Source organism: Crocuta crocuta, unplaced genomic scaffold (assembly GCF_008692635.1).
Source record: "Crocuta crocuta isolate KB4526 unplaced genomic scaffold, BGI_CrCroc_1.0 scaffold167, whole genome shotgun sequence".
In the NCBI taxonomy this organism is placed as follows: Eukaryota; Metazoa; Chordata; class Mammalia; order Carnivora; family Hyaenidae; genus Crocuta; species Crocuta crocuta.
In genome coordinates, this window is record NW_027532406.1 from 2623134 (window position 1) to 2650882 (window position 27749).

The window sequence follows — 27749 nt, forward strand, 5'->3', positions numbered from 1 at the left end:
TAATTGTTACATCTTAATTTATTTTGTTTCTTTACAAATTAAAGATGCATTGAAAAATAAACCAATGAAGAGAAATGAGAGGTCCAGAGCAGGGGCATCCCGGGCTGGGAGCAGGCAAGCCTGGCCACCATCAAGCCTAGCCCTTATCCTGCCCCAGCTAGTTCAGGTTGGAAGATAACGGTCGGCCACTCTGTCAATACCAGAGCTTGAGTGGTGTCCCGGCAGGAGAGAACAGAGCTCCAGCCACTCTGCCTCTCCCTCCAACTCCCAGCTTGGAGAAGCTGTGTTTCCAGTGGGAGCTCAGAGTGGGATGGGGCTGGCTCTGTGAGGTATTGCAAATTGATGACCAAGCTCCCTGCAGAACCATCCAGTGTTGGAGCCTCTCCAGCTGGGAAAGAGGCTGTTAACCTCTCCAAGATCTTAATATTCTTTGCAACTCATTTCCCAGGCTCATTCATCTCTGACAATGTGCCTCTCTCCACTTAGTGATCAATCATTGCAGGAGAGAGAAGAGCTAATCAACCACTCTGTAACTTTGACTTGGCTGCTGACTTCCAGGCCCAAGAAGGACTGACCAGCCAGCCACTTTTCTCTCCACCATCTATGGTCTTACCCCAGCTCTTGTGCACCTGTATGTTTCATCCCTAATATAGGAAGTTTTTGATGACACTGAGCTGAATTAGCCCCTACCCACCCCCGCATAGTAACCCTGGGATTCCCACTCCTTCCTGCCTGCCCCTCTCTTCTTGGAGGCTGGTCTAAGGGGATACATAATATTGCCAGAGTCTGGGTGCCTCCAAATCCCCCAATACCGAATCATATACAGTGAACTGAGAAACTACATTCATTACGACAGGATTAGCAGGAAAAGGAGGGTAAAGTGAGGGGATAGGGGCACCTTCCATCAGCAGGACATGACAGAGTGATAGGATACTTGATCCCAGAAAGGTGTCTCCTTATACATCCCCCTCCCCCCAAAGAGATTGAGGTCAGCTTACATGACTTATAAGATAATGGAACTGTTCCAATTTCTCTGCCATCCTGGAAGCTGGCCTGGGACCCTATGCCATTTACCCACTTGCTCTAGCTCAGTAGCTGCCGAATTTCCTTGTGCATATGACAGAGAAAGTCCACATAGGATGCTCCCCCGCTCAAGCTCTTGTCTTCTACCAGGAAGTGCTTGAACAGCATCTCCAGCTTGTCCTCCTGTTTCACCACGATAAGCTATGACCAGAAGACAGTGTCATGAGGCAGGGCCAAAAAGAAATTAAACATGCCCTAAAATCCCATTATCCAATCACTTACTCCCCCGCCCCCCCATTCCAGGGGAGGACTTAACAAGGTAACAAATCCAGGGTTTAGATCAGTGTTACCTTCATGTACCGTGACCTCTGTGCCCGCAAACTGTCAATGAGGGCCCGCACCTTCTTGGACAGTGGATTATCCAAAACTGGCAGAACACTCTGCAACACAAAATTCATTTATCCTTATGGTTAAGATTCTCTGCGTTGAGGCAAAATAGGGCAGCAAAGATTTATGCATTATCTGAAACAAGCCCCAGAATGACAGCACCCTCCCTCCCCTACAAGTATTCCCTGCTGTTAAAGGGAACTAGCACACAAATTTTACTGACTTCCACTCATACCATAAAATGCATTTCCACACCCATATTCCCCTTGACTTCGTGCCCTCACCAAGCCACTGGTGATCTGACTGAAGGAGGAGACACTGAAGAGGCTCTGGACAACACCCTGTTGGACGCTTGCTCCCACCCACAGAAAGAGGTTGAGCCCATTCTCCAGCAAATATATATCCCCATTGCTCAGACGCTCTTCAGATGCTCGAACTGCTGGTGGTTCAGTGGCACTCTCAATGGGAGACTTTGTCTGGACAAAAGGAAGGAGGCAAAAGGTTATTTACCAAGGACCATAAGACAAGTTGGCCCCCCACCACACACACATGAAATTTCAGAAAGCTAACTCAGTAACTCTCTCAGTGTGAAAATTACATCAGGTAATGTAGGTTAGAAACAAACTGACTAGTGTCAACCACAGATAATTATAACCTTTCCTTTCCTCCTTCCGTGATGCCCCTTTCTCAGCACAGTGTCTTACACCCCAGCCCTTAGTCGCACCAATGGTAGGAGCCGAGGATAAAAGAAGACATTAGTCTCAGCCACATCCATGGAGGTAACCAGCTGTCGGACGTAGGCACGGTCATCAGTAGTGACTTCAGCTCCAGGCTGCAGGACATCACTCTTCAACACACAGTTCAGGTAAACTGGGAGTAGCTTCATGCACTCAGGAAGGATCAACTGTAGGGGTTATCAAAGTAGAGTTAATGATCATGAGAAATCTCTCTCAAATGCAAAAATTTGTCCCCAAAATTCCTCCAACATGCTTGTCCCACCTGTCCTGCAGAGGAGGGGCTGGCACAGTTCTTTCTGTAACAGGCCAGGATCTGGGCACACTGAGTGATAAGAGTGTCACGAACAGTCTTCACAGGGTTATTTAGGACCCCCCGGTATGCTGGATGGGCAAGGGAGACAGCACAGTCACTGGCTAGCCACCCCATCACATTGCTTTCCCACCATCACACCTACCCGGGAATGCTGAATCGCCAAGAACCACCTTTCTCTCAGCCCTAATCCTCCCTCACCCTGCCTCTACTCTCACCAAACTTGGCCATGTAGTTGATGAGTGTGTCAGTCTCACAGTTTCGATACAGATCAGCCAGCTGGGTGCAGCAGTTCAGGGCCAGGTTGTGGATGCGGAGCCGCCGCTGCCCTGCACAGCTGGTGTAGAGCAGGGCACACTAGGGTAAAAGGAGGAAAGGAGAACTCATACCCCTGCCACACCAAAGCCCTCTGAAAAACTGCTCCTTTGCTATATTAATAAGCTACAGGAAAGACATGAGCCATCCCTTCCCCTAGCCTCTTGGAGTCTTCTCCACCCACCTCCTATCCTCTTCTTCACAGCTTATTTATATCCAATACAATGATATTTGACAGTTCCTCCCCGACCCCTGCCTCCTGCCTGCTACCTGCAGGAGGGCTCCACTTTCTTCATTGAGCCGATCATCATGCTTGAACTCCACAGTCACGGTCTTGTCCCCATCCAGCCCAGCCAGCTCCACATCTGTTGTGTTGCTCATGTAGAAAGCCCCAAAGAAATCTACGGCACGGATACCTGAAGCCACATGGATAGGGTCAGGGCTACAGATATGACAGGTGCCACTTGCCTCCCTCCCAGGTATAGCCCCCAACCAGCTCTTCTCCAACCAGGACTGACCAGTGCTTGTCCGAACACGCATCACAGCATCAAAGCCAACAACCTTCTGTACGTCCCGACGCAGGTCACTCAGGAACCGTTCCTGGTCATTCTCCACCTGCAGCCCCCCAGGCCCAGAGTCACATCACTGACTACACAACATCCTACATATTATCTCCCTGGATCCCCTCTACTCTACAAGCTGCTGAATCATAACATCATAACAGTGTCAATGATGATAATGATAACGATAATGATAGCTTTTAAGCATTTGCTACATGCCAAGTACCACACTAAGTATTTAACATATAACTACTTATTCCTGATCACAAATCTTAAGTATTAAAATCCCATTTTACAGGGACACCTGGGTGGCTCAGTCGGTTGAGGGTTTGATTCTTGATTTTGGTCAAGACCAAGGTTTGGGGGTGACCTCACAGTTGTGGGATTGACCCCTGCATCAGGCTCCACGCTACACATGGAACCAGCTTGTGATTCTCTCTCTCCTTCTCTATTTACCTCTCTGTCTCTCACTAAAAAGGTGGGGGAGAGGGGATGGAAACCCCATTTTACAGATGAAGAAACAAAGAAACAATAAGTAATTTCTCCTAGGTTATACAGTATTCTGGGAGGACCAGAATAGCAACCCAACACTGATTCCAAGCCCCATGCTCCTAACCACTACCCTTATGACTCTCTTCTTTACATTATGGGGTCTTCTCCTCCAACAGTATTCCTATTAATGAGTCAGCAGCTAAAGAGCTACTCCACACATAGGCAAACATTCTCTGTTCTGCTTCCACCTGCCACCCAGAGTCCCATGCCCTACCTGAAAGCAAGCATATTTGTAGACAGAGCCACCAGTGAGCTGGGGTACAACAGAGAGCGTGGCCACATCCACATACTGGTTAGGGAAGAGGAAGAGGTCTACACAGCAGCCTTGGGCCACACACTCTTTGGCCAGGGTCTGATAGGCACCTGTCTGAGGCTGGAACAGAGTCTGGGGAGGAACAGGAGAAAATATTCGAATATCTCAGCTCTACCCTATTTGAAAACTGTATATTTAATATGGCATATTCAAATATATGTAAGACTTCAGAACTACCTCATAAGCATTTGCAATAGTAATAGAACATTCTTTTAAAAAGAAGAATCTAGGGGCACCTGGGTGGCTTAGTCGGTTAAGCGTCCGACTTTCGCTTAGGTCATGATCTCGCGCTTCGTGGGTTCGAGCCCCGCGTCAGGCTCTGTGCTGACTGCCAGCTCAGAGCCTGGAGCCTGTTTCAGTCTGTGACTCCCTCTCTCTCTGACCCTCCCCTGCTCACGCTGTCTCTCTCTCTCTCTCTCTCCTAGAAATAAATAAAACATTAAAAAAAAATTAAAAAAAAAAAAAGAAGAATCTATCAAGAGGCACCTGGGTGGCTCAATCAGTTGAGCGTCCGACTTTGGCTTGGGTCATGATCTCATGGTTCAGGAGTTTGCACTCTGTGTCAGGCTCTGTGCAGCCTGCTTCAAATTCAGTGTCTCGCCCTCTCTCTGCCCCTCCCCCACTCACACTCTACCTCCCTCTTTCTCTTAAAAAAAAGAAGAAGAAGAATCTATCGAATGTTTTGGGATAGATGGGGTAGAGAGGTGTGGGAGCACTGGAGAAGACTGGCAGCCATGGACCTGACATGTGAAAAGGGGACAATGTCTCATCCCAGTACCCCTCAAGAAAGTTAAGGGTATTGCATTGTGCGCCTGGGTGGCTCAGTCGGTTAAACATCCGACTTTGGCTCAGGTCACGATCTCACAGTCTGTGGGTTCGAGCCCCACATCGGGCTCTGACAGTTCAGAGCCTGAAGACTGCTTCAGACTCTGTGTCTCCCTCTCTCTGTCCCTCCCCTGCTCGCGTTCTGTCTCTCCCTCTCTCAAAAATAAAAAAAAAATAAAAAAAAATAAAGAGTATTGCATTGTGGTGGCACCTGGGTGGCTTAGTCAGTTGGGCATCCAATTTCAGCTCAGGTCATGATCTCATGGTTTGTGAGTTAGAGCTCTGCATAGGGATAACTGCTGTCATCGCAGAGCCCACTTCAGATCCTCTGTCTCCCTCTCTCTCTGCCCCTCCCCCTCTCATGCTGTCTCTCTCTCAAAAATAAACAAACATAAAAAAAAAGAGTATTGCATTATGAAGAGTCACCACCTTCCTCTGTAATGGAAAGTTCTCCCCCCATCTCCCAATCCCACACCTTCTCCTTGTCTGTGTTGATCAACTTCCTGTCGTCTCTGTTCTTCAGTTTCCCTGGGGCCTCTGCAATGGGCAGGGAGGTGTGGAACAGAAACAGCTTCCCTGCACACTCAGCAGCCTAGGAAAGAGAGGACTACTTGTTCATTCTTTCCTTTATTCAGCTATTATTCATTCAACCCTTCCCTCGTCATTTATTTGGTGCCAATACGTCAGATACGCTGACTCATTGGGCAGTCATCAATCACTAAAGAAAGTTATATCCCAGGGAGTAAGATGGTCAGAGAAAAGTGAGGCAGAGAAATTGCAAGGGTTCTAGCCTTACCTTTAGAGCCTCCATCCCAGCCTGGATAACTGGGGCAAATACTGTCTCTGTCTCTCTTGTGTCTGCAAACATTTCAGGAATCTGGTCTAATAAGCTGAAAAGATAGGTGATGGGAGGCAATCAAAATTGCTATCCAGATTCAACTGCTTAGTCCTCAATTCACTTAAGAATCATGTAGCTCCCCCGAGACTGAAAACTCCTGAGGCACAGTACCTGTCCATCTGCTGACCCCTCCGCTCGACTGTCTTTCTCTGATTGTATCCACCCCACTCCCACTTTACCCCCACAATCTGGCTCTTACCTGGTGATGACTGCCCGAGACTCACTGACATTGACCAGGAAGCCATCCAGCAGTGGCACAAACATGTCAGCCACATCAGATACAACCATCATCTGTGGCTGGGCCAATGAGCTCTTCACATTGTAGAAATGAAGCACCTTATTATAGGTGACAAAGCCAACGCGGATTACTGACTCTTCTGCTCCGCCCTCCCTGTAGAAGGTAACATTGTTACCCACATTTGCCACCTTCTCTACCTACTGAGTCAACCCAGAACCCACCCCCACCCCAGTGACTATCCAAAAAAAACACCCTGTCTCTGTAAGTCTCACCTAGGTAGAAAGTCTAACAGTGACTTGAGCTCCTCACAGAGGAGCCTAACAAGACCACTTCTGATGGCATTATAGGAGACATCAATCATGAAGATGAAGGCAGGAGGGCTGGGAAACTTATTGTTCTGAAAAGGAAGGAAATGTTGGGGAGAGAGGAGCATTGGTAAGCAGGCTAGTTGACTAGAAGAAGTCAACATCAGCGGGGACAACGAAAGGATAAGGAAAATGAACTCAGCAATTCTTAGCTGTCTCACTGTCTTCCACTCACTTCTCCTCCCCATGCTACTTTCCCTTACCTTGCAGTAATCTACAGTGGCCAAGAATTCATAAGAGCCCAAGGATAGCTCAGGACGATCATAAGCATCCACACGTTTGCCGGTATGATCCAGATGTTGAAAATACTGGGGGGGAACTGTGGGGAGTATGACAGAATATTACTCAAATGTCCACTCTCAATCTTAGGAGTCTGGCACTGGCTGAGCTGACTCTACCACCCCACATCCCCATATGTGCCCTACTTCCACAGTTCTGGAATAATGGAACCGTAACTATCTAACTAGAAAGAGAATAATAAAGATGCAATTCAGAACCACCCCCCTCCAACCCCAGCCTCTGTGAACATACCATCATTGATACAACTGCAAAAGCAGCACTGGAAGCGCCTCCCTCCCTCAATGAATTGCATGAAGGGGCACATATATGCTTTGCAGCGATTGCAGCGCAAAGGGCCAGATTCCCCATGGTCCACGACATACGGTGAAGCCTAAGGAGCAAAGGGGAGGGGCTCAGACAGAGGAAAGCCACAGTGGGTTGAGACATGTGGCAATACATGAAGAAGAACAATCTGGAGGGAAGAAGGGCATGGCTGAGATACCTTGCCTGAGGAGGGAATACAGTGAAGGGGAATGAAGACAAACAATGAGGGTACTGGGCACAGGAATGTCCCCAAGAGTCCAAATTCTATATAATTCCTTCTTATTGCTCATCTACAGAATTCCCCTTCTTGAAAGAGAACTGTGAAAGTGGCCCTAACAAATCAGGGGCTGCTATAAGGAGAAAGCCAAAGATTATCTAGAATTCTCATTTCTGACTCTATCTTTAATTCTCTTCATTCTTGCCCTAAGGATCTGACTCTGCTTCCTTCCTCAACCAAGTATTTATGACACTGATCCTCCCCATCCCTGGATATCTGTGATGTCTACCAGTGTCCCAAGTAGATGCCATCCAACAGATAAGAGACCAGGAGCTAAATGTCTAACCATCCCCACTGAGATCCAGAAAGAAAAAGAAAAACACAGAGCAAGACAGAGAAGCAAGATGTAAACTGAGCCTGTTATAGAAAAATCCACTCTAAATTCAATAAGCCAGGCATAAACAGGCTTTCCTGCCAAAGCTTGGCAGAGCAGCTGACAAGTTCTCTCTCTCTTTTCTTGCTGATTTCAGGTATTGAGGTGAAAAACCAGGGCCCAAGCCAGGTAAGAGAAGGTCTACTGGAACCTAATCTGCCTTTTTTTTTCCTTACATGCTGTCCTAACATTCTCTAACTTACCAGGATGCTAGGACAATATAGAAGATAAATAGAATAATGTACCTATAATCATCTGGAGATGACCATGAAGCTTCTGCATTCAGCTATCTCCTCCCCCCTACAAGTTGGCCCTGCCATTTTTCCATAGTTTGTTGCCCATATGGACCACGCTCCCACCCAATAATTTCCTGGGCTTTTACTCTCATCCCAACCGCACCCATCAGGCATGGGCCCTTGGGTAGAAAGCTATTGAAGATATTCTCCCTTCCATTGTGACTTCCAGAATCAATTTCAGGAAGAAGTCTTACTCTCCCTCTTTTATACTCTCCTTTCTTCCTCCCTTTCATTATACTCCAGTCCCTTCCATGACTTACCTCCTCTGGTGGCAGCCTTGCCAGTGGCTTGATGATAGCTGCTAGGGGCACCTGGGCCTGCTTAGCCATGTCAGATGTGCAAGGGATATTATAGGATGTGCATCGGATGTATCGGGGACTTGCATTCCCTGAAGGAGGAGGCAGAAAAACCTGAGTCAGATCACAAAATCCCTCTAGACACACCAGCTCTCCATTGCTGACCCACCTCATCACCCCAACACATACTAGAGCTGATGGCAGCTTTTCCCCTAAGGGACTGGTCTCTGATTAAAGACTAACAAAAGCCCTATCCATAAGCTGATAATCTTGGAGAAAAGGCCCTCACAGGAAGGAATTAATACCCTTCTTACCTTGGTCTTTCACCAGGAAGTTAGTGGTGACTAAGGGTGGCACCTGGCCCCGTACTCCAGTAACAAATGGCTCTGAACCCCGGTTGTTCCTGTCATCCTCAATAACCTGAATCTGTAGGGAAGAAGTGAAATGAATGAGGTGATACAAGAAAGGAAAGTACCAGGTCCTAGAGAGCCAGGAGAAAGAAAGACTAGAGCTACTTCACAGAAACTAGTAATTTGCTAAGAACACCTCATGCATCAGGCCTGCTCTCCTTCTGGAGATGACATTAAATGCTACAATGCCAATCTTCCCCTCTATAATCAATAGCAAAATGCTGGACAGGCAACACGGAGAATGGGCTTCTTTATGAACTGCCCTGACCCCCAATTAGTGATGACCACCCCATTATTCCCCCCACTCCAGGAAAGCTCCGGCTTTCATCACAAACCTTCAAACATGATCAGATTTCACTTCCCACCCCCATCAACACCNTCTGAGTCAGAGCAGGAAAACAGACAACGATAACCATGTAGAAATGAAATCTACCTGGAATGACTCTACACTCAATGAAAATAGAAGGGACAGGGTGAGGAGAGGATTAAACAGAAATGATCAGGTAAGGTGAGGAAGCAGATGCTGCCTTATTCTCAGGTAAGCATCTGTGTGTAAATATGGGGGAAGAGGATTAAGTACCCAATCCTTACAAGCCCAATCCTCAGTCCCCCACATTTTGATAGATGGAAAGAAAAAAGAAAAGAAAAAGATTTTGCAAAGCTGGTAATCAGATCTTTGTGTAGGCTGATGACCTTTGGTCAGTTACTTCAAGATGGTTTGGTAAAACCAGAAAAAGTAAAGGGAAAATAAGACTCCATATTACATAGGAGAAAGAATTGAAGCTTAGAAATATATCAGAATCAAATAGACTCTCCAGATGAGAAGGTGGCCCACACTTTCCCAAACCAGCAGTCTCTTCCCCTGTGAGAAATGCCAGTATCCCAAGCGTGTACATTAGTAGTCACCTACCCAAAGTTTCTCCACAAGCTGTAGACATATCAGTCCCAAAGGGGAGGGACCTACTGCTCAACTTTGTCCTGTTCCTTCAAATGTCACATGCAGCCTGCTGGAGGACCCAGCAGAACTAAAACCAAAGCTTAACATGCCACCTTACAGCCTGATCTTCTACCACCCCATACTCAAGGCACTGCCAACAGCTTGTTATTTCATTACATGGTGACTTGAGACATGCACATCCTTCTGGTTTGTAAAAGCGAGGGTCTAGAAGGACTAAGGGAAGAGGGTGGAAAGGGATGGACATGGTGGATGAGGTGAGGATGAGGTCACAGGCATGCATGGGTGGCATTAACACAGGGATGACACGCACACACACACCACCCCCTGCACTTACTGGACTAGGAATGGCATCAGGGTCTATTCTGTGCCTGGTTTTCTGCTGAGGAGGCAGCTCATTGAGTTGCTTTTAGTGTTTTAATAATAAAGGCAGCAGGGGAATACAGGGAGGGAGACAAAAGAACAAGAAGCAGATGTTACTTCTCTCGACCCTGAAGAATTAGACATGAATAGCTGGAGCCCAGCTCATACTGCTGAAATCAGGCCCCCTCTAGGTCAGAAATTTCAGGGTTCTCTGGCCCAACACAGAGGCTTTAATGGCTCAGACTATGATGTCGAAAGATAAAGGGGTAAGTAGGAAGCAAGCAGGAGTTTCACAGAGAGGGGCTGAATGGGAAAAATCTTAAGAAGGAAGAAGAGGGATGTTCCCTCTAAAAGGCTAAACCTCCCATCTAAGGGCTGTGCTTATGCTTAAAGAAGCCTTTCCTCACATCCAACGAGACTCTCCTTCTCCCTGAAGGAGGGGAAATGGAGGGGCTGCTTAATTCTCTTGGGTCTCTCTTAGCCAAAAGGGTCCTTCACCATGGTAATTCCCCAAAGGAAAAGGGAAGAGAACAGAATGGAATATGACAATGGCTAAGCATGGTGAGGTAATTGACATAGCAAACGTTGCAGACAGAACTATAAAGTAGCCCCCACTTGGGAGTACAGTCCCAACCTCTATTCCAAGGAAGGATAAGGAAGGCCTGAGGATTCTGATGATGGCTCTAAGAGTGAGATTCACCCTCTTCCTGGGAGAAGCAGCTTCCCCACATTGTCCTTATAAACTATAGATCACTTTTCCCCATCCACACATCAGGATTCTAGCCAACAGAAATACTGGAGGTTTCCTCCTAAAACACTGTCCAACTAGGGACACAGAGAAACCAATGAGGCTTTCCTTCTCTTAACACCTTCCATCAGAGAATTCCTACCAGCTCTACCCATTAATTAAGAAGACTGCTATCCTACTATATCTAAAAGGACAGGACCTGGACCCAGCTACTACTCCACAGAAGGGCAGAGGTTACCATGCTATGTCCAATAGTGACAGAAGGCAGTACTCAACCCAGAGTTCTACTGACACTACTGATCACTCTTGGCTTCGCTTCCTTCCCTGCCCAGCTATGGAGTAAAAGTGCCCCCAAAAGACTTCTGGGGCCTCAAGTTCCAGCTCAGACAGTCTTAAGTTGTATCTAGGTTCTATACCTAACAGAAGATGAATGAGAAGGGAAAATAATCAGAAAACGCTAGGCAAACATCTCATCTAGGTTGACTCACTTATTTGGCAGCCATAAACTCCCTCCCTAGGACCAGATAAGAATCTACTTACAGGGCTTGGGATGGCATCAGGATCCAGGCGCTTAGGAGGCAGTGGTTGAGGAGGCCCAGGCTGACTGCCAAAAGTGGATGCTCCTGGGTAGGAACTTCCGTAATTGGGCTGAGGGCCCCGGGCTGGTCCAAAGGAACCTGAAAGACAAGGGCACAGTTGATAAATTCAATATCCCCGATCTCTTCTTAAGGCCTCAGGGAGAGGACTAGACTCCTATAAATGTAGAATTATGGGGTAATGACCATTCAGAGAAAGACCACACTATCTGAACTAAAAGAAAAAAGAATGTCTTATAAATCCTACATCTTAGGAATAATACCCTGAAGCTACCTATCTAGTTCACCACTTAGCAAGCAATACTAAAAACAAACAAACAAAAACACCTGAATAGTTGAAGCCCTTGGCTCCTGGACAGGCCTTGGGAAAAACTCACCATTTTGTTGCAGCTGATAGCCTGGCTGCTGGGAGGAGTGCATAGGCGGTGGTGGTCCTGGGGGCCCAGTCATCTGGGTGCCAGGGGGCAGAGCTTGAGGAGGAGGTGAGGACACATGGTTGGGCTGGCTCACAGAGGGTCCCCCAAAACTCTGTCCAGGCAGGAGTGGACCAGTCATTGAAGGCATCCGAGGACCCCCTGAAGCTGGGGATGTGAAGCTGGAGGCCTGTGGTGGGGCAGATCGCTGGGGAGGCTGGGCTCCAAGGTGACCCTGGCCCTGGCTAAGGGGAGGAGCCTGGCCCTGAGGATAGGAGCCATACAGACCAGAGTTGGGGAAACTTCCTGAGGCTGAGGCCAGTGATGTTGGTGGGCCTGAGAAGTAGAAGAGACAGAGTCAGAACCCGAGTCATTTTGCCTTCTTGTTTAGTAAATCACACCTTTTCCACATGAGAGTGTCAGGAATGACCATTCCTATCTATGGGCACTCAAAAACAGAAGAAATAAAAGCGATTCGGGTATATCCCAGAGCCTGATCCTTTTAAAAAGAAGGGAAAGTACGGGTGCCTGGGTGACTGTCAGTTAAGCGTCCAACTTCAGGTCAGGTCATGATCTCACGATTTGTGAATTCAAGCCCCTCATCGGGCCAGGTGCTGACAGCTCAGAGCCTGGAGCCTGCTTTGGATTCTGTGTCTCCCTCTTTGTCTGACCCTCCCTTATGCATGTGCGTTTTCTCTCTCTCTCTCAAAAATAAACATTTTGTAAAAAGTTAAAAAGAAGGGGAAAGTAACATTCCTGGGGTCACTGATACTCACCATAGCCCAGCCCCACAGGGGGAAGGGCTGGAGCCACAGCACCACTGATCTGCATTCCTGCCAACTGAGCAGTCACCTGTGCACTTGTCGGGGGAGGGCCATAGGGCTGAAGCACGGCTGGCTGGCTGACCACAGGGGCCAATGGGACTGACCCAAATGGCTGAGACCCAGGAAACCTGTAAACATAAGGCAGGCAGAGGTAACAAGTAGGCTGGGAGACCCTTCAAAGTTGGCAGGAGTTCCACATCATACAGGAAACTATACTGTTCTACAGCATCTTACTGTCATCCTGGGCTCTTTTATGGCTTCGTGCTTTTGTATATTTGCAGATATATTACATTCCTGATGATCCACACTATGATTATTCATGGCAAATTCTTGTTTTCCATTAGGGTCACTCCACAAACATATGCCAAGCACCCTCAGATCAGATATTATTTATTCTACTAGTTAGATTATCACCTCCTCTGACTCAATCCTTTGTTGAAAACCACCTCAGTTTTGTAAGTAGATGCCCTGAAGTTGAAAGGGAAAGTGTGCAGAAGCATTAACACAACAGGCACTTAATAAATGTAGGATCAAACAGATGCAGCTTGATTATTTAACCAAAGTACTTATTACTTTATCCTGGCTAAAGGTGTTAAGAGCAGAGTAGGTCATCTGAGTTTGACATTCTGTACTCAGCAGAAAGATGATGCCAGCTCTACCAGAAAGAAACTAGAGAAACAGGACACAAACCAGAAAGTCTTCTACACAATTTTATGGGCATCATTACAGGGATAGCCAGACTGGACATTCCCATGGTATCAGATGGCACATTAAAATATAAATACAAAATCAATTCAGTAGCATTGCATATCAACTCCTAATTGCAATGGTGTTTTATGTGATATTACTGCAGAAATCTAGAACATAGATTATGCATAACAAGCTCCATATGGGACTTCAAGAATGAATCAAAGTCTTCACAATAATAGTCAGTTACACTTAAATTCTGATTTATCCTTCCTGCTTTTTCTGTCTCTACTAAATAACTTGAACTTTATTATATTTGGTTGGTTCCTATTAGTCTTGTAGTTTAACACTTTTCTTTCATTTATTCATTCATTCATTCAACTACTATTTTCTGAGTGTTATGCTACTGAACCTTACCTCCCTATGCTCTTTGTTGGGCTCTGCATTTTTTACCTTCTATAGAACCAAACACACTGTTAGCTATATAGCCTAAACCCATAAACCCTTGTTAGAATAATTTTATTTCATGGTTACTATTCCATTAATATGGATAATACTATCAACTGCCCAATATTACTCCATCACATGCCCGAATAATAATAAAATACCACCTTATCTCTAAGTAGATTTATAATTTATAAAGCATCTCTAAGTGCTTTATTTAATTTAATCCTCACGGCCAATTGAGGACACAGCATATAGAAAAGTAAGACGTGAAGAGTATAAGTGGCAAACCAAGTTAGAACTAGAGCCCAGACCGGATCTTAGTTCAATGTACTTTACTGTTTAATTATGAAGTGTAGCATAAGTAAAAAACAAAAATTACAAAACAAATATGTATTGTTCAATAATTCTAACACAAATACCGATGTAACTAAAAACCAAGTCAAGAAATAGAATACATTAGCACCCAGGTCCAATATGCCTCTTCTCCATCACAGTCTTCTCTCTTCTCCCATTGGTTAACTACTTTCCTAACTTCCTAATAATCATTCCCTTGTCTTTAAAACAACATAGCTCAGTTCTGTCACTTTTTTTTAAAATGTTTATTTTATTTGAGAGAGAGGGAGCATGAAAAAGGGAAGAGGAGAGAGAAAGGGAGAGAATCAAAAGTAGGCTTCACACTGTCAAAACAGAGCCCAATGTGGGGCTCAATCTCATGAACAGCGAGATCATGATCTAAGTCAAAATCAAGAGTCAGATGCTCAACCAACTGGGCCACCCAGGTGCCAGTTATGTCACTTTTTTACACTTTTGCGAACAGAATCACTTCATACATACTACTTGGGTTTTGCTTCTTTTGTTCAACCGTAATTATGAAATTCATTTATGCTGTTGCATACAGCATTTCCTTTCATCACTGTTAGTCCACTAAACAAATATACCATGATTTACTTAAGTATTTTAACATGGATATTCTAATTTTTTCATATTATAAGCAATATTGCTATGAACACTCATATACTTGTTTATATATACATGAATCTTTCTAAGGCATGTATCTATGAATGAATTGCTGGATCAAAAGGTATGTATATCTTTATTTGTTTTTAATGTTTATTTTTGAGAGAGAGAGAGACGGAGAGAATGAGTGGGGGAGGTGCACAGAAAGGAGACAGGATCCGAAGCGGCCTCCAGGCTGATAGCAGAAAGCCCAATGCAGGGCTCGAACTCATGAACTATGAGATCATGACCTGTGCTGAAGTCAGACACTCAACCAACTGAGCCACCCAGGTGCCCCTGCTATCTTTAACAAATAATTCCAACCTATGTTCCCAAAGTAGTTGTTCCAATTTGCATCTGATCACCAGTGGATAAGGGTTCCTGTTACTCTGATAGTCTAGCAATATTTGGGACTATCAGACTTCTTAATTTGGGCACTTTGATGGATACATAGTAAAATCTTGTTATGGTTTTTAATTTGTACTCTTCTCATTATTTATGAGGCTCAATAGCTTTTTAATATGTTCCCTCTCTTTTTTCAAAATATCTTATCATACACTACTTGTGATGATGTGAGATGATGAAGTCCCCACGTGCTGAGATCAACTGAAGTGAATGATGTAGGCATTGTGACCAAGTGTTCAGCTACTCTGACCCTCTGACAGTATGTCACAAGGAGGATCATCTGCTTCTGAATGCAGAGAGACTACTGTAATGCTTGCTTAGGGCTGAGAGAGTGAGGGATTGAAGAAATAGCTAAATAACAGCAGCTACAGAGCTAAACGATATGGTGTTTCTTCTTGAGGTGATGAGAACATTCTAAATTGTGATGGTTGCACGTTACCTGTGAATATATTAAAAACCAAGCAACTGTACGTTTTATTTTTTTAATGTTTATTTATTTTTGAGGGAGAGAGAGCACAAGTGGGGAGGGGCAGAGAGAGGGAGACAGAGAATCAGAAGCAGGCTCCACACAGTGAGCATAGCCTGATGTGGTGGCTCAAACTCAGGAACTGTGAGCTGAGCTGAAATCAATAATCAGTCGCTTAACCAACTGAGCCACCCAGGCACCTCTGAATTGTACACTTTAAATGGGTGAACTACATGATACGTGAATTATATCTCAATTAAATTGTTTTTTAAAAATTCAATCAAATAAAATTGCCCAAAAACCTCAGCCTTCCCTCAAGCTTTTGCTCCTTCTTTAGCCAAGCATTACAAAAGAATTGGTCTATATTCTATCTCTATGTCTTTAGTTCCTATTCCCTTTCTCTTTAAAGATTCTTCTTTCGGGGCGCCTGGGTGGCTTAGTTGGTTAAGCGTCCGACTTTCGCTTGGGTCATGATCTCGTGGTTCGTGGGTTCGAGCCCCGCGTCGGGCTCTGTGCTGACTGCCAGCTCAGGGCCTGGAGCCTGCTTCAGATTCTGTGTCTCCCTCCCTCTGACCCTCCCCTGCTCGCGCTGTCTCTCTCTCTCTCCTAAAAATAAATAAAACATTAAAAAATTAAAAAAAAAAAAAAAGATTCTTCTTTCTTGGTTCATTTTCCTTTTCTTCTTTAGTCTATCCCTTGATAGTTTTCTCAACCAAGGTTGATACATGGTAAACTCTGAGTCTGTTTGTAAATGTCTGTATTTGTACTCTCTCTCAGCCATCTACATTGACAATTACATTCTCTTAGTGCCTTCTAGGCACTAGTCTACCAACTGCTCTCTTTTAATAGTCTCTATTTAGTCTAATCAAATTTTTTTTTTCTCTCTGAGAACCCTTTACTGCCTGGGTTGAGGGAGTGTGGTTGTTTCACATTTGCTTCTAGAAGATACTCCAATTATATCGCCACCCAAGATGGCATTTTTTTTAAAAACAGCTTTGAAATAGGGACACCTGGGTGGCTCAGTCAGATGAGTGTCCGACTTCACCTCAGGTCGTGATCTCATGGTTTGTGAGTCTGAGCCCTGCATCGGGCTCTGTGCTAACAGCTCAGAGCCTGGAGCCTGCTTCAGATTCTGGGTCTCCCTCTTTCTCTGCCCCTCCCCCTCTCATGCTCTGCCTCTCTCTCTCAAAAATAAACAAACATTTAAAAATAATAAAAATTTAGTGGCGCCTGGGTGGCTTAGTCGGTTAAGCGTCCGGCTTTCACTTAGGTCATGATCTCGCGGTTCGTGGGTTCGGGCTCCGTGTCGGGCTCTGTGCTGACTGCCAGCTCAGAGCCTGGAGCCTGTTTCAGTCTGTGACTCCCTCTCTCTCTGACCCTCCCCTGCTCACGCTGTCTCTCTCTCTCTCTCTCTCCTAGAAATAAATAAAACATAAAAAAAAAAAAATTAAATAAACATTTAAAAAAAATAATAAAAATTTAAAAAGCTTTGAAATACAATTTCCATACCACTAAATTCATTCCTTTTAAGTGTACAATTCAACGATTTTTAGTAAATTTAGAGAGTTGTGCAACCATCACCAGAATCCAATTAAAAAATTTTATAATCTTTATTTTTATTTTTGAGAAGAAAGAAAGACAGAGCACAAGTGGTAGAGGGGCAGAGAGAGAGGGAGACCCAGAATCTGAAGCAGGCTCCAGGCTCCGAGCTGTCAGCACAGAGCCTGACGCAGGGCTCAGACTCATGGATGGTGAGATCATGACCTTAGCCTAAGTCAGATGTCCAACCGACTGAGCCATTCAGGACCCCCACCAGATTTCAATTTGAGAACATTTTCATTACCCAAGAAGATCTCTTGTGTCCATTTGCAGTCCCAAGACATCCCCCCCCCCCAACTTAACCACAGTTAGCCCATGAGAACTAAGACTCCTTACTATCCCCCTGTGCCAGTGTACAGATTTTTTTTCCTAGTCTACCTGTTCACTGAAGGTACAGCTCAGGTCCATACTTTATACTTTATAAACAAGGTCTTGGGGAGCCTGGGTGGCTCAGTTGGTTAAACGTCCAACTTTGGCTCAGTTCATGTCATGAACTTGCAGTTCGTGAGTTCCAGCCCTGCATCGGGCTCTGTGCTGACAGCTCGGAGCCAGAAACCTGCTTCAATACTGTGTCTCCCCCTCTCTCTGCCCCTCCTCAACTCGCATTCTGTCTCTTTCTCTCTCTCTCTCTCAAAATTAAATAAACATTTAAAAAAAATTTTTTAAACAAGATCTCAAGTCCAAACCTCAGTTCAGAGAAAAGCCCAAGGACTCAGCCCCCATCCCCCATATCTCCTTAAACTGAAGTCCCCAAGTTCTCAGAACAACCCCCACTCTCTCCACAAGCAGCCATAGTGTCAACTTACCACTATGATTTGCAATTCCCACTTGGTCTCTGGCACTTGAGGATTTCACTTTCTTTCTTTCAAGCTTGATTACATACTTGAAAACATTTTTTGCTTCTATTTCCTCTCTCCTTTCTAGATGTTTGTAGCAGAATGCTTTTTAGGTTATATTAATCTACTACCCAGTTGAACCTCTCTGACTCACTCCAACTAAACAGCTGTCTTCATATATTACTGCAACTACATTTTCAATGATGCTGAACTTTGCCACACACAACGGTCAATTCTCAGTCTGCATCTTCTCTTTCAGCAGTACCTAACACAGCTGATTACACTCTTGCCTTCCTGAAATACTTTCTTCACCTAGTTTCAGGATGTCACAGTCTCCTGCCTAATCTATTTCACTACTGCTCTTTCATATCATCTTTTGAGGGATCCTCAAAAGTAGTTTTTTTAAATCCTGGCAAGCTCCAAGGCTCTTTTTTTTTTTTTTCTTTTACGTTTTTTATTTATTTTTGAGAGACAGAGTGTGAACTGGGGAGGGGCAGAGAGAGAATGAGATACAGAATCCGAAACAGGCTCCAGGCTCTGAGCAAGCATTCAGCACAGAGCCTGATATGGGCTTGAACCCACGAACTGTGAGATCATGACCTGAGCTGAAGTCGGACCTTCAACTGACTGAGCCACTCAGGCAGCCCCCCAAGGTTCATTTCTCAATTCTATTCTTTACTGTCAGTGCTCACTTTCTGAATGATTTTATCTAGTCCCATGGCATCAAATAACATCTCTATACTGCTCAACTTTTTATCTGTAGTAGTGACATCATTCTTTACCTGCAGATTTGTATATAGAACTGCATATTCAACATCTCTACTTGGTAGTTAGTAACTTTCTTTAACCTATAATGTACAAAATAAAACTCTTCATTTCACCCCAAAATCTGCTCTTCCTCAAATATATCTCTCTTCCAAAAACAGCGCCTATTGTTTACCCGGTTGCTGAAGCCAGCAGGTTAAGAGACCGTCAGAATTCTTCTTTCTCTCTTAACTCACATCCAATCCTATTGACTCTACTTGTGAAACATATCCCAAATCTCTTTCTCACCACCTCTACCACTACCTAAACCAAGCTAAAATCATCTCTCACCTGACTACAATAACCTCTTCATAGGGATTCCCTACTTCTTTTCTTGAATCCATCAGTCACCTCTTGTTTTAAATTTTATTTATCTTTATTTTTTTGTAATTTTAATAATTTATTTATTTTTTAATTTACATCCAAGTTAAGTTAGCATATAGTGCAACAATGATTTCAGGAGTAGATTCGTTAATGCCCCTTACCCATTTAGCCCAAACCCCCTCCCTCAACCCCTCTAGCAACCTCTCNAGCCACCCAGGCACCCCAAGTCATCTCTTTTTTAAAATAAATATGTTTTTAGGGGCACCTGGGTGGCTCAGTCGGTTGAACACCCAACTCTTGCTTTTAGCTCAGGTCATGATCCTAGGCCTCCCAAGGATCAAGCAGTGTTGGGCACTGTGCTGAGCGTGGAGCCTGCTTAAGATTCTGTCTCTCCCTCCATCTCCCACCCCAACTCATGCTCTCTAAAAGAAGACATATATATATATATGTGTGTGTATATATATATATATATATGTATGTTTCGAAATTATTAGAGAATGCAAAAAAAAATTTTTTAAAAGATACTGTTTTTAGTAATCACATTTGTGATAGTGTTAGTACTGTTGTACTGAGACTGTTGTGCATAATAAAGGATAAAGTAAAAGAGAAATTATGGCATATTTAAGTATTCTAATTCCATCATCCCCATAGCCTTAAGGAAAAGAGACCCGGATATAATAGAGAGGTTAAGTAAAGGCTCTGTAGTCTTGAATTTGAATTGGAAGTACAAATTTAAATATGTATATGGAGATATCTATAGATATGTAGATGTGTTTCCTAGCTCTGCTTACTAAAAAGGCCCAGAAGTGACCAGTGAACATGCCTAATGCCCAGATTATAGCCACAAAATGTCATTTACCACCAACAAAATAACGGAGTTCTTAGAAAAATGTCTAACCCTGGTCTGGGGAATAAAATGTATAAAATAATCCTAAAACATCTTATCTTGCCCAAAGACTACTAGGGTCATGTCAAAAGTACTCAGAGGAGTCAACTTGAAGAGGCTCCCATCGGTGAAAGATGAAAAACTCTAAACTTCAATCATGATGATAGCTGCAGTGGATTGAAACCCATCAAATATGTTTTTTTTAAGTTTAAGTTTATTTTGAGAATAAGAGAGAGAGAGAAAAAGAACACGAGTAGAGAGGGACAGAGAGATAGAGAGAATCCCAAGCAGGCTCTGTGCCACCACTGCAGAACTCACAAACGCAATATCATGATCTGAACTGAAGCTGGATGCTTAACTAACTGAACTCCTCAGGTGCTTCAAAATCCATCAAATTTGTTTAAATTCAGGGTGCCTGGGTGGCTTGGTTGGTTAAACATCTAACTCTTGATTTTGGCTCAGGTCATGATGTCATGTTTTATGAGATCAAGCCCCATGTCAGGCTCTGCGCTTGACAGCATGGACCCTGCTTGGGATTCTCTCTCTTCCTCACTCTCTCAAAATAAATAAATAAAAACTTAAAAAAAAAATATATATATATATAGGGACATTTAGGTCGCTCAGCCAGTTAAGCATCCAACTTTGGCTCAGGTCATGATCTCACAGCCATGAGTTCAAGCCCTGCACAGGGCTTGCACAGGACTGCTGTCAGTGTGGAGCCTGCTTTGGATCCTTGGTCCCCTTCTCTTTCTGCTCCTCCCTGCTCATACTCTCTCTCTCTCAAAAATGAATAAACATTTTAAATACACGAATAAATGTTTAAATTCATAAATTCAAAATAACATTAAAGAAGAGGTCACCTTCAGTAGATAACAGAGGACCAATTCATTCCCTTATGAACTTGAAAATAAAGGTAAAGAAGCAAGCATTTAACCTATGTGAACTGCACAAGTGGTAACCAAACAACACATGAGAAGAACTGTCTATAATGGTATTCAAACGATTAAATGAAAAACAAAAGAACTCAAAAGTATCACCATTTTGAAAACCCAATGAATCAACAAACATATGTATTAAGCTTCAACAACTGCTAACATCACACAAAAAGAGACAAGATATTAAGAAAACAAGTCTCTAGATCCAGCTGCCAATTTGCAGAATACAGAAAGAAGAGGAACATGTTGAACTGTAATATGAATTTGCAACCAGGAGAATCCAGACTATGAGAAACTCTTCAGGTCAACTGGCTTCAGTTCTTCAACAGATAAATAGAAAGAAAAGAAAAAGATGGAGGGGGAAGGTGCCTAGGTGGCTCAGTCAGTTAAGCATCTGACTCTTGATCTTGGCTTCAGTCATGATGGTCATGATCTCACCGTTTGTGAGATGGAGCCCCAAGTCTTGGGATTCTCTATCTCCCTCTCTCTGCCCCTCCCCCACTTGCTCTCTCTCTAAACAAACAAACAAGCAAGCAAGCAAGCAAGAAGTCTAGAAGGAAAGAGAACCTATCAACTTAAAGACACATCAAGTTGTTTGTTTTTTTTAAACAGGCAAAACTAAACTGTGGTATCTAGGCATGTCCATTTGGGTGTAAACTATTTTTAAAAACACAAGAAAGCGGTTACTATAAGAGCTAGGATTAATCATTACTCATGAGGATAAGGAGAAAGTTATGATGGAATTGAGGCATGTGGAAGGGCTTTTGGGATGTGTGGCAGAGTTCTTTCTATTTCTTTATCTGGGTTGTGGTTACAAGGCTGTTCACTTTATAATAACTTCCTAAGCCATACATTTGTTTTGTATGGGTTTTGCTGTATGTGTTTTATATTACAATGAAAAGATCTATTGCATAAACGAACAAATAAATGTAAATGTGTTACTCCCCAGCTTAAAACTCTCCAATGGCTTCTAATTGAATCTACATTTCTTATTATGGCTTACAAAGTACTACATGATACGGCTCGTGACTATATTTCTACCTTATCTCCTCCACACTCCACTCTGCTCTAGTCACAGTGGCCTTCTTGCTCTTCCTCACACCCACTAAATTAATTTATCCATCGGGGCCTTTACACTTGTTTCTTCCTCTATCCAAGACACTCTTCTCCCAGATCTTTGGATAGCTCCGTTAGTCATTTCACAGAAGTGTCAAAAATCACTTCAGAGAGGCTTTCCTGACCGATGTATTTAAAACAGCTCCCTACCTCCTAACCAGACATTCTCTGTCTCTTTACTGTTTTATTTCTTATTTATATTTTTCTACTTGTCACCCTCTGTGTACTCCACTAGACTGTAAATTCCATCAGGGCAGAGATTTGGTCTGTTTTGTTTGCTGCTTTATGCCCAACCTCAGAACAATATCCAACACATAATAATTCAAAATAAGTATTTTTGAGTGGATGAATGAATGAATGAATTTCTTATACTGTTTCTCAGTGTTTTCTAACACACAAGATTAGGGAGCACTTCCCAGAGTCTTTCTCCAGGCTAACATCCGATGTTAAAAATGTATATTCTGGACACTCAATAAAAATGTCAGAAAGTGACTCTTCCATTACCACACACTCTACTCACAGTTATATTCTTTGTTTACCAAGAAACAAACAACGGTCCAACAGAAATGACTTGCCTTTCTTTTTTTTTTTTTTTAAATATTTTTATTTATTTCTAGGAGAGAGAGAGAGAGTAAGCAGGGGAGGGTCAGAGAGAGAGGGAGACACAGACTCTGAAATAGGCTCCAGGCTCTGAGCTGGCAGTCAGCACAGAGCCCGACGCGGGACTCGAACCCACGAACCGCGAGATCATGACCTAAGCGAAAGTCGGACGCTTAACCGACTAAGCCACCCAGGCGCCCCATGACTTGCCTTTCTTTAATGGACTTCCATACAAAGAAAGGTGTTTACTGGGTCATGGACCACCAAAGTTTTATCATTTATGTGGTTTTTCTTTGAGTATCTTTCTTTTCATAACTGGTCACATCAAACATACCCAGTAAATCCTACTAATTGCCTGATCTAGGGGAAAGGGAGAAGTTAGAAGAGACGTAAATAATTCTGAGATCCCTTCTTCCTGTTTCTCCCTGAGGGTAGGCTCAGTATGACTGCAACAATTATTAAAGGTATCTGTCTAGTCAAAAAAAAAACAAAAAACCTCAAGTTCACAGAAAGAACATACAAAAGAACTCAGGCACTAAGATGGGTTAATGATCTATGGAGTAGACAACAGCAGCACCCATTATCTGGAAAAATGAAAACAAAATACAAAAAAAGTAGAGGGAAGAAAAAGATTATCTAAGAGAAAGGCATGAAAAAAGAAGGAAATGGGCCCTCATCCATTCCTAACCCTTCTAGTTCATCAGACCTATTTTAGGTTGACCCAAGTACATACCTCTGCATCTGAACAGTGGAGCTCGGCCCATTCTGTACATCTCCTTGCCCAAATTGGCCATATGCAGCCTGGCCACAAGGGGCCTGTGCTGTTGAGGCTGGAGGTGCCTCTGAAGGAGGTGGGGCTCTTGACACACCTGAGGGTAAAGGACAGAACTAAGCTATTGGGAAATGACTTTCTTTTCCACCCTGAGCAAGGAATATAAAGCAATTAATAACCTCAGACCTTCACTGGCCCAAAACCACAGCTTTGCAATCAAAAGGATACCATGAACATGCAACTCTAGCTACAGCAGATTCTGAACAAGGATGCCCAGTCAGAAAGTCTCCACTCTCCTATACAGATATACTATAGATGAAGCTGTAACCAGAGCCACAAGAATGTACAGGCTTCCTGTTTTTCACCATACACTCTCACACAATCCAGGACAGTCTAATGTTCTTACCCTAGACAAAAAGCCAACTCTTTAAAAAAAAAAAAAAAAAAAAAAGATTTTATTTTTAAGTAATCTCTACACCCAACATGGGACTCAAAGTCACAATCCCAAGATCAAGAGCCAGGTGTCCCAAAAAGTCACTGACTTGAGCCAGCCAGGTGTCCCAAAAAGTCAACGCTTTTAAGGAAAAGATCCTACTCCAGAACTTTGAGAAAGGGTGAGCATATGAGTAAGGCTGGCAGAGAAGGTGATCACTTAATATGCTGAACTAGTTTGTAAAGACAGGCTCCTGTTGGGGAGACTATTCTGCCAACCTCTTTTTCATACATTCTACTTTCCTAATCATCCACTTCTAAGTGTTGACATTCCCAGTATCACATGCCTCCAGAAAGTGGTGTCATAGGTTGGAGACTTTGCCCAGTGGTTCAGTCAGGACAGGGACTTGCCATCTCATTAGGGCTGCCACCTTTGTCTTTACAAAAGCTGTACCCCAGCCCTTCTACTCATCAGAGCTAACATCAAAGCTATTTTTGCTACCCCCGACCATCCTTTCTGAATACTACCCCCAACCATCCTTCCCACATGAAATGCAGGGAATCAGTTACTCGGCACATCACTTTGGAAATGTTGCTGATCCCTGTTCAAACCATTGTTTTTCTTTTGCTCAGTTACTCAATAGAGATTAGACCATTTAGAACCTGCCTACAGGTTAATTAATCTGAACCTGTTCACTAGCCATCACAGAACCAGATACGTTTTCCTTTCAATAACAAAACTTCCTGTTGAGGCAATACCAAATTCCATCCTGATAAGCCAGAACATGACAGATCAGAGGTGGACTCTGTCCAGCCAAAGTCTCAACCCAGAATAAAGCTCTTCCAAAGACCTGAGACCTAATTTCACCACTTAACACATTTTTTCTCAAAATTATAATTAAAATGGTAATACCTCACTCATTTCCCAAATCCTACCTATGCCATCTGGTGCCTTCTTTTTCCCATATCCTTGTATGGAATTTACGATCTTAAAAAGTTATGCATAAAGCACTTGGCATACTCTTAACTCTTCAGCTAGCCTAACCAAAGATCTGCTGTTATCCAATTTCCAAAAAGCCTTATGGACAGTCTGTAGAGTACCAGCTGCTCTTCTTGAAAAAGCAATGTAAAAGGCAAACACTAATCCCAAGGCAGCACCAGATTAGTCTTCTCTTATTGTCCTGATATTACAGAACATCTAAGAAGCAGAGGAAACTCAAGCAAAGGCAATGAATGATATCAGCAGAAAGATACGAAAAGCACCAAAATTTAGACACACAAACACCACACTTTTATTGTGTCCCAGGGTCATTTATAGATAGAACCATTAATCCAATGAAAGGCATTATCAATATACATGAAGAACAAGTGATTTCAGGGAGACTTTAGGTCAACGGAAAATATCCAATCCTGGTCACAGGCTCTGGAGGAGCTGTGACCACATCATTTCCATCCAGCTATGAACAAAGCAGCCAGCTGAGGCTGTACATACAGGATGACACTCACATGAAGTGAACTGCCACTGAACCTGGAAGATGTGCTTCCACTAGATGTCTTAAAGCAGAACTTATGTAAAAACAGGGAAGGGCAGGCTGCCCACAGAGCTCTCAGAGACTGAGAGCCAGAGTCATGTTCCTCAATCCCAGTCACCCCAACTCTCTAGGCAGCTTCCATAGGGCAATACCACCCAATCTGAACACTACTAATTCCCCTCCTAAGCTCAAAGGAAACTTGGAAACATACCTGGGGGAGGTGTTTGCTGATAGCCTGGTACTGGACCATTGTAGGCTCCATAGGAAGTTGGGGGTGCTGTGGACTCTGGTTGCCCACCATAGGGGGATTGATGATACCCTGGGTAGACAGGCTGAGGCTGCCCAAATGGCGGCACAGGTGGAGCTGACTGGTTGACGTTCATTATGAGTGCATCCCCAACTTGGTCTCACCTAATAGATGAAAGAGAAGAGAGATATTAGTCAAAATCAACTTCCTAAAGAGAGAGCAACTATTCAGGGTAGGAAGTATAGGTAAAAAAAAAAAGGACTGACCTTATCAGGCAGTTATCAGCCTAATTGTTCCCATTCTACCACAGGATCTTTGTAATTTTCTGCCCCAGCCAGTAGCCAGATTACCTCCTCAAAGTAAGGATTTGTTACTGTGAACCTCATGCTTTGTCACTGCCAAGAGGGTATAAATTTCAACTTCAGATAGGCCCAGTGGAATGGAGCAATAACCTCCATTCCCCAGTGGTATGATTTCTAGTGTCTAGTCACACAAAGAATCCTGCCACTGATGAACTACTGTGATATTATAAGTAAATGAAACAATGTTCCCACTTTCCATTCATTCACCCTAGCATCCATTCATTCAACAAAAGCTGAATACCCTATAATGTGCTAGTCATTTTTGATCACTCAGGCTACACATACAAAACAAATCAGTTAAATTCCCTCCTCCTCAAAAGACAAATTCTAGAGTAACTGATTAGAGAAATTAAATTCTTTGGCTGAACTGCAATAATTCAAATGCTACTCCATCCCCAGTCTTCCCACCAAAAGAATGTATGGATTTGAAAACGGAAGCATTAAAACCATTAAATGCAAAGGACACCCAAAAACTCTAGCAAGGTACCAGACTCCAGTAAGTGCAAGCCAGACACAAAAACTTCTCACAACAACCTAGGAAAACAGTTCAAGGATCAATGACAAAGATTTCATGTAAAAAATATCATTCACCTATCCTTCAAGCAGATTTGGAGTATTCCAAATCCCATGTACTTCTCCCAACTATCCTGCTTCTGCTCTCCGTATATGTTTCTCATGAATCTAGGCCACCACTAAAATTATGACAATCTTTCCCAGCAACACATGAATGAATTTGAGAGCTTTTCCCAGGTCCTTCCAAGAACAATACTATCTGATCACATATGAACAGCCTTATTCCAACTGCCCTAGAGACAGATGGGGCACAGGACGCAGGAGAGTTCACAGCTGCTGCAGTGGAACAATGGGCCTCTCCCATTATCAAGAGAGGGTCATCTTGATAACAGAAAAGCTGAGCTGCTCCTGGACTAGAATTCTTTAATCTTAAAACCATCTCAGGAGCTGTTCTTCCAAATCCTAAACCTTGCAAAGGTCACAACACTAAACTTGTTAGACATCCCCTGCCCCTGTATCTTCCTAAATCAGTGTGGGGGCAGGGGTCGGAGGAAAGGAGCTTCTTCGCCAGGAAATACTCTCACACCCAAGAGTTCAGAGTAAGGCTCAAGTTTGGACTTCATTCTGGGTGACAACCCAAGGGGCGGGGCAAGCTTCCTAGAACTCTGAAGGTAGTCGAGCTGTGGAGGCTGGGAGCGCCGGGGATCAAGACCAAGAAGCCAAGCCAGCTTCTCGGGCCACGACGAGAGGGCTGGTCCATTAGCATGGAGATCGAGCGTCTTGCGCCCTTCAACAGGCTTGGGGCAGGAAGCGGGAGCCGGAATCTGGGCCGGGAGGAGAGAAGGGAGGGTCTAGAACCGATCCAGGATTGTGAATGCGTGAGGTGAGGGTCTCTCCCCGTGCCCCGCCCCCAGACTCCTCCCTTCCTTCTCAGACCGGACCCCGATCAGGCCAGGGATACCCCGGCCTCTCCCCTACTCTCCTACCCACCAACCTCCCAATGCCACTCCTCACCCGGCTCCAGATCCAGGTTCGACTTCGTTCCTAACGTCAAGGATCCCAGGCCCAACTTCCGGTTCCGAGGGGGCCTGAGCGTCGCCCCCGGAAGCTCCT

General features: G+C 44.0%; 1 protein-coding gene across 4 annotated transcripts; it reads right to left on the reverse strand.

The window, feature by feature from the left end:
- On the reverse strand, positions 1–27749 carry SEC24C (SEC24 homolog C, COPII component). Of its 4 annotated transcripts, XM_077778531.1 has the most exons (25): positions 27651–27734; positions 26028–27460; positions 25726–25925; positions 23512–23647; positions 12630–12805; positions 11818–12189; positions 11385–11521; positions 10071–10139; positions 8683–8794; positions 8333–8460; positions 7055–7193; positions 6727–6842; positions 6431–6555; positions 6120–6311; positions 5819–5912; positions 5498–5614; positions 4099–4269; positions 3291–3387; positions 3043–3188; positions 2676–2814; positions 2410–2528; positions 2135–2314; positions 1695–1886; positions 1374–1463; positions 1–1224 (listed from the first exon to the last, which is right to left on the reverse strand). In XM_077778531.1, exons 3-25 carry the CDS (start codon positions 25895–25897, stop codon positions 1084–1086), a joined length of 3360 nt encoding a protein of 1119 aa, XP_077634657.1. In that variant the 5' UTR covers positions 25898–25925; positions 26028–27460; positions 27651–27734; the 3' UTR covers positions 1–1083. The 4 variants fall into 4 exon arrangements, with proteins under 4 accessions (XP_077634657.1, XP_077634656.1, XP_077634658.1 ...); XM_077778530.1 differs by lacking the exon at positions 26028–27460 and having other exon boundaries at positions 27651–27749; XM_077778532.1 differs by lacking the exons at positions 10071–10139; positions 26028–27460 and having other exon boundaries at positions 27651–27749.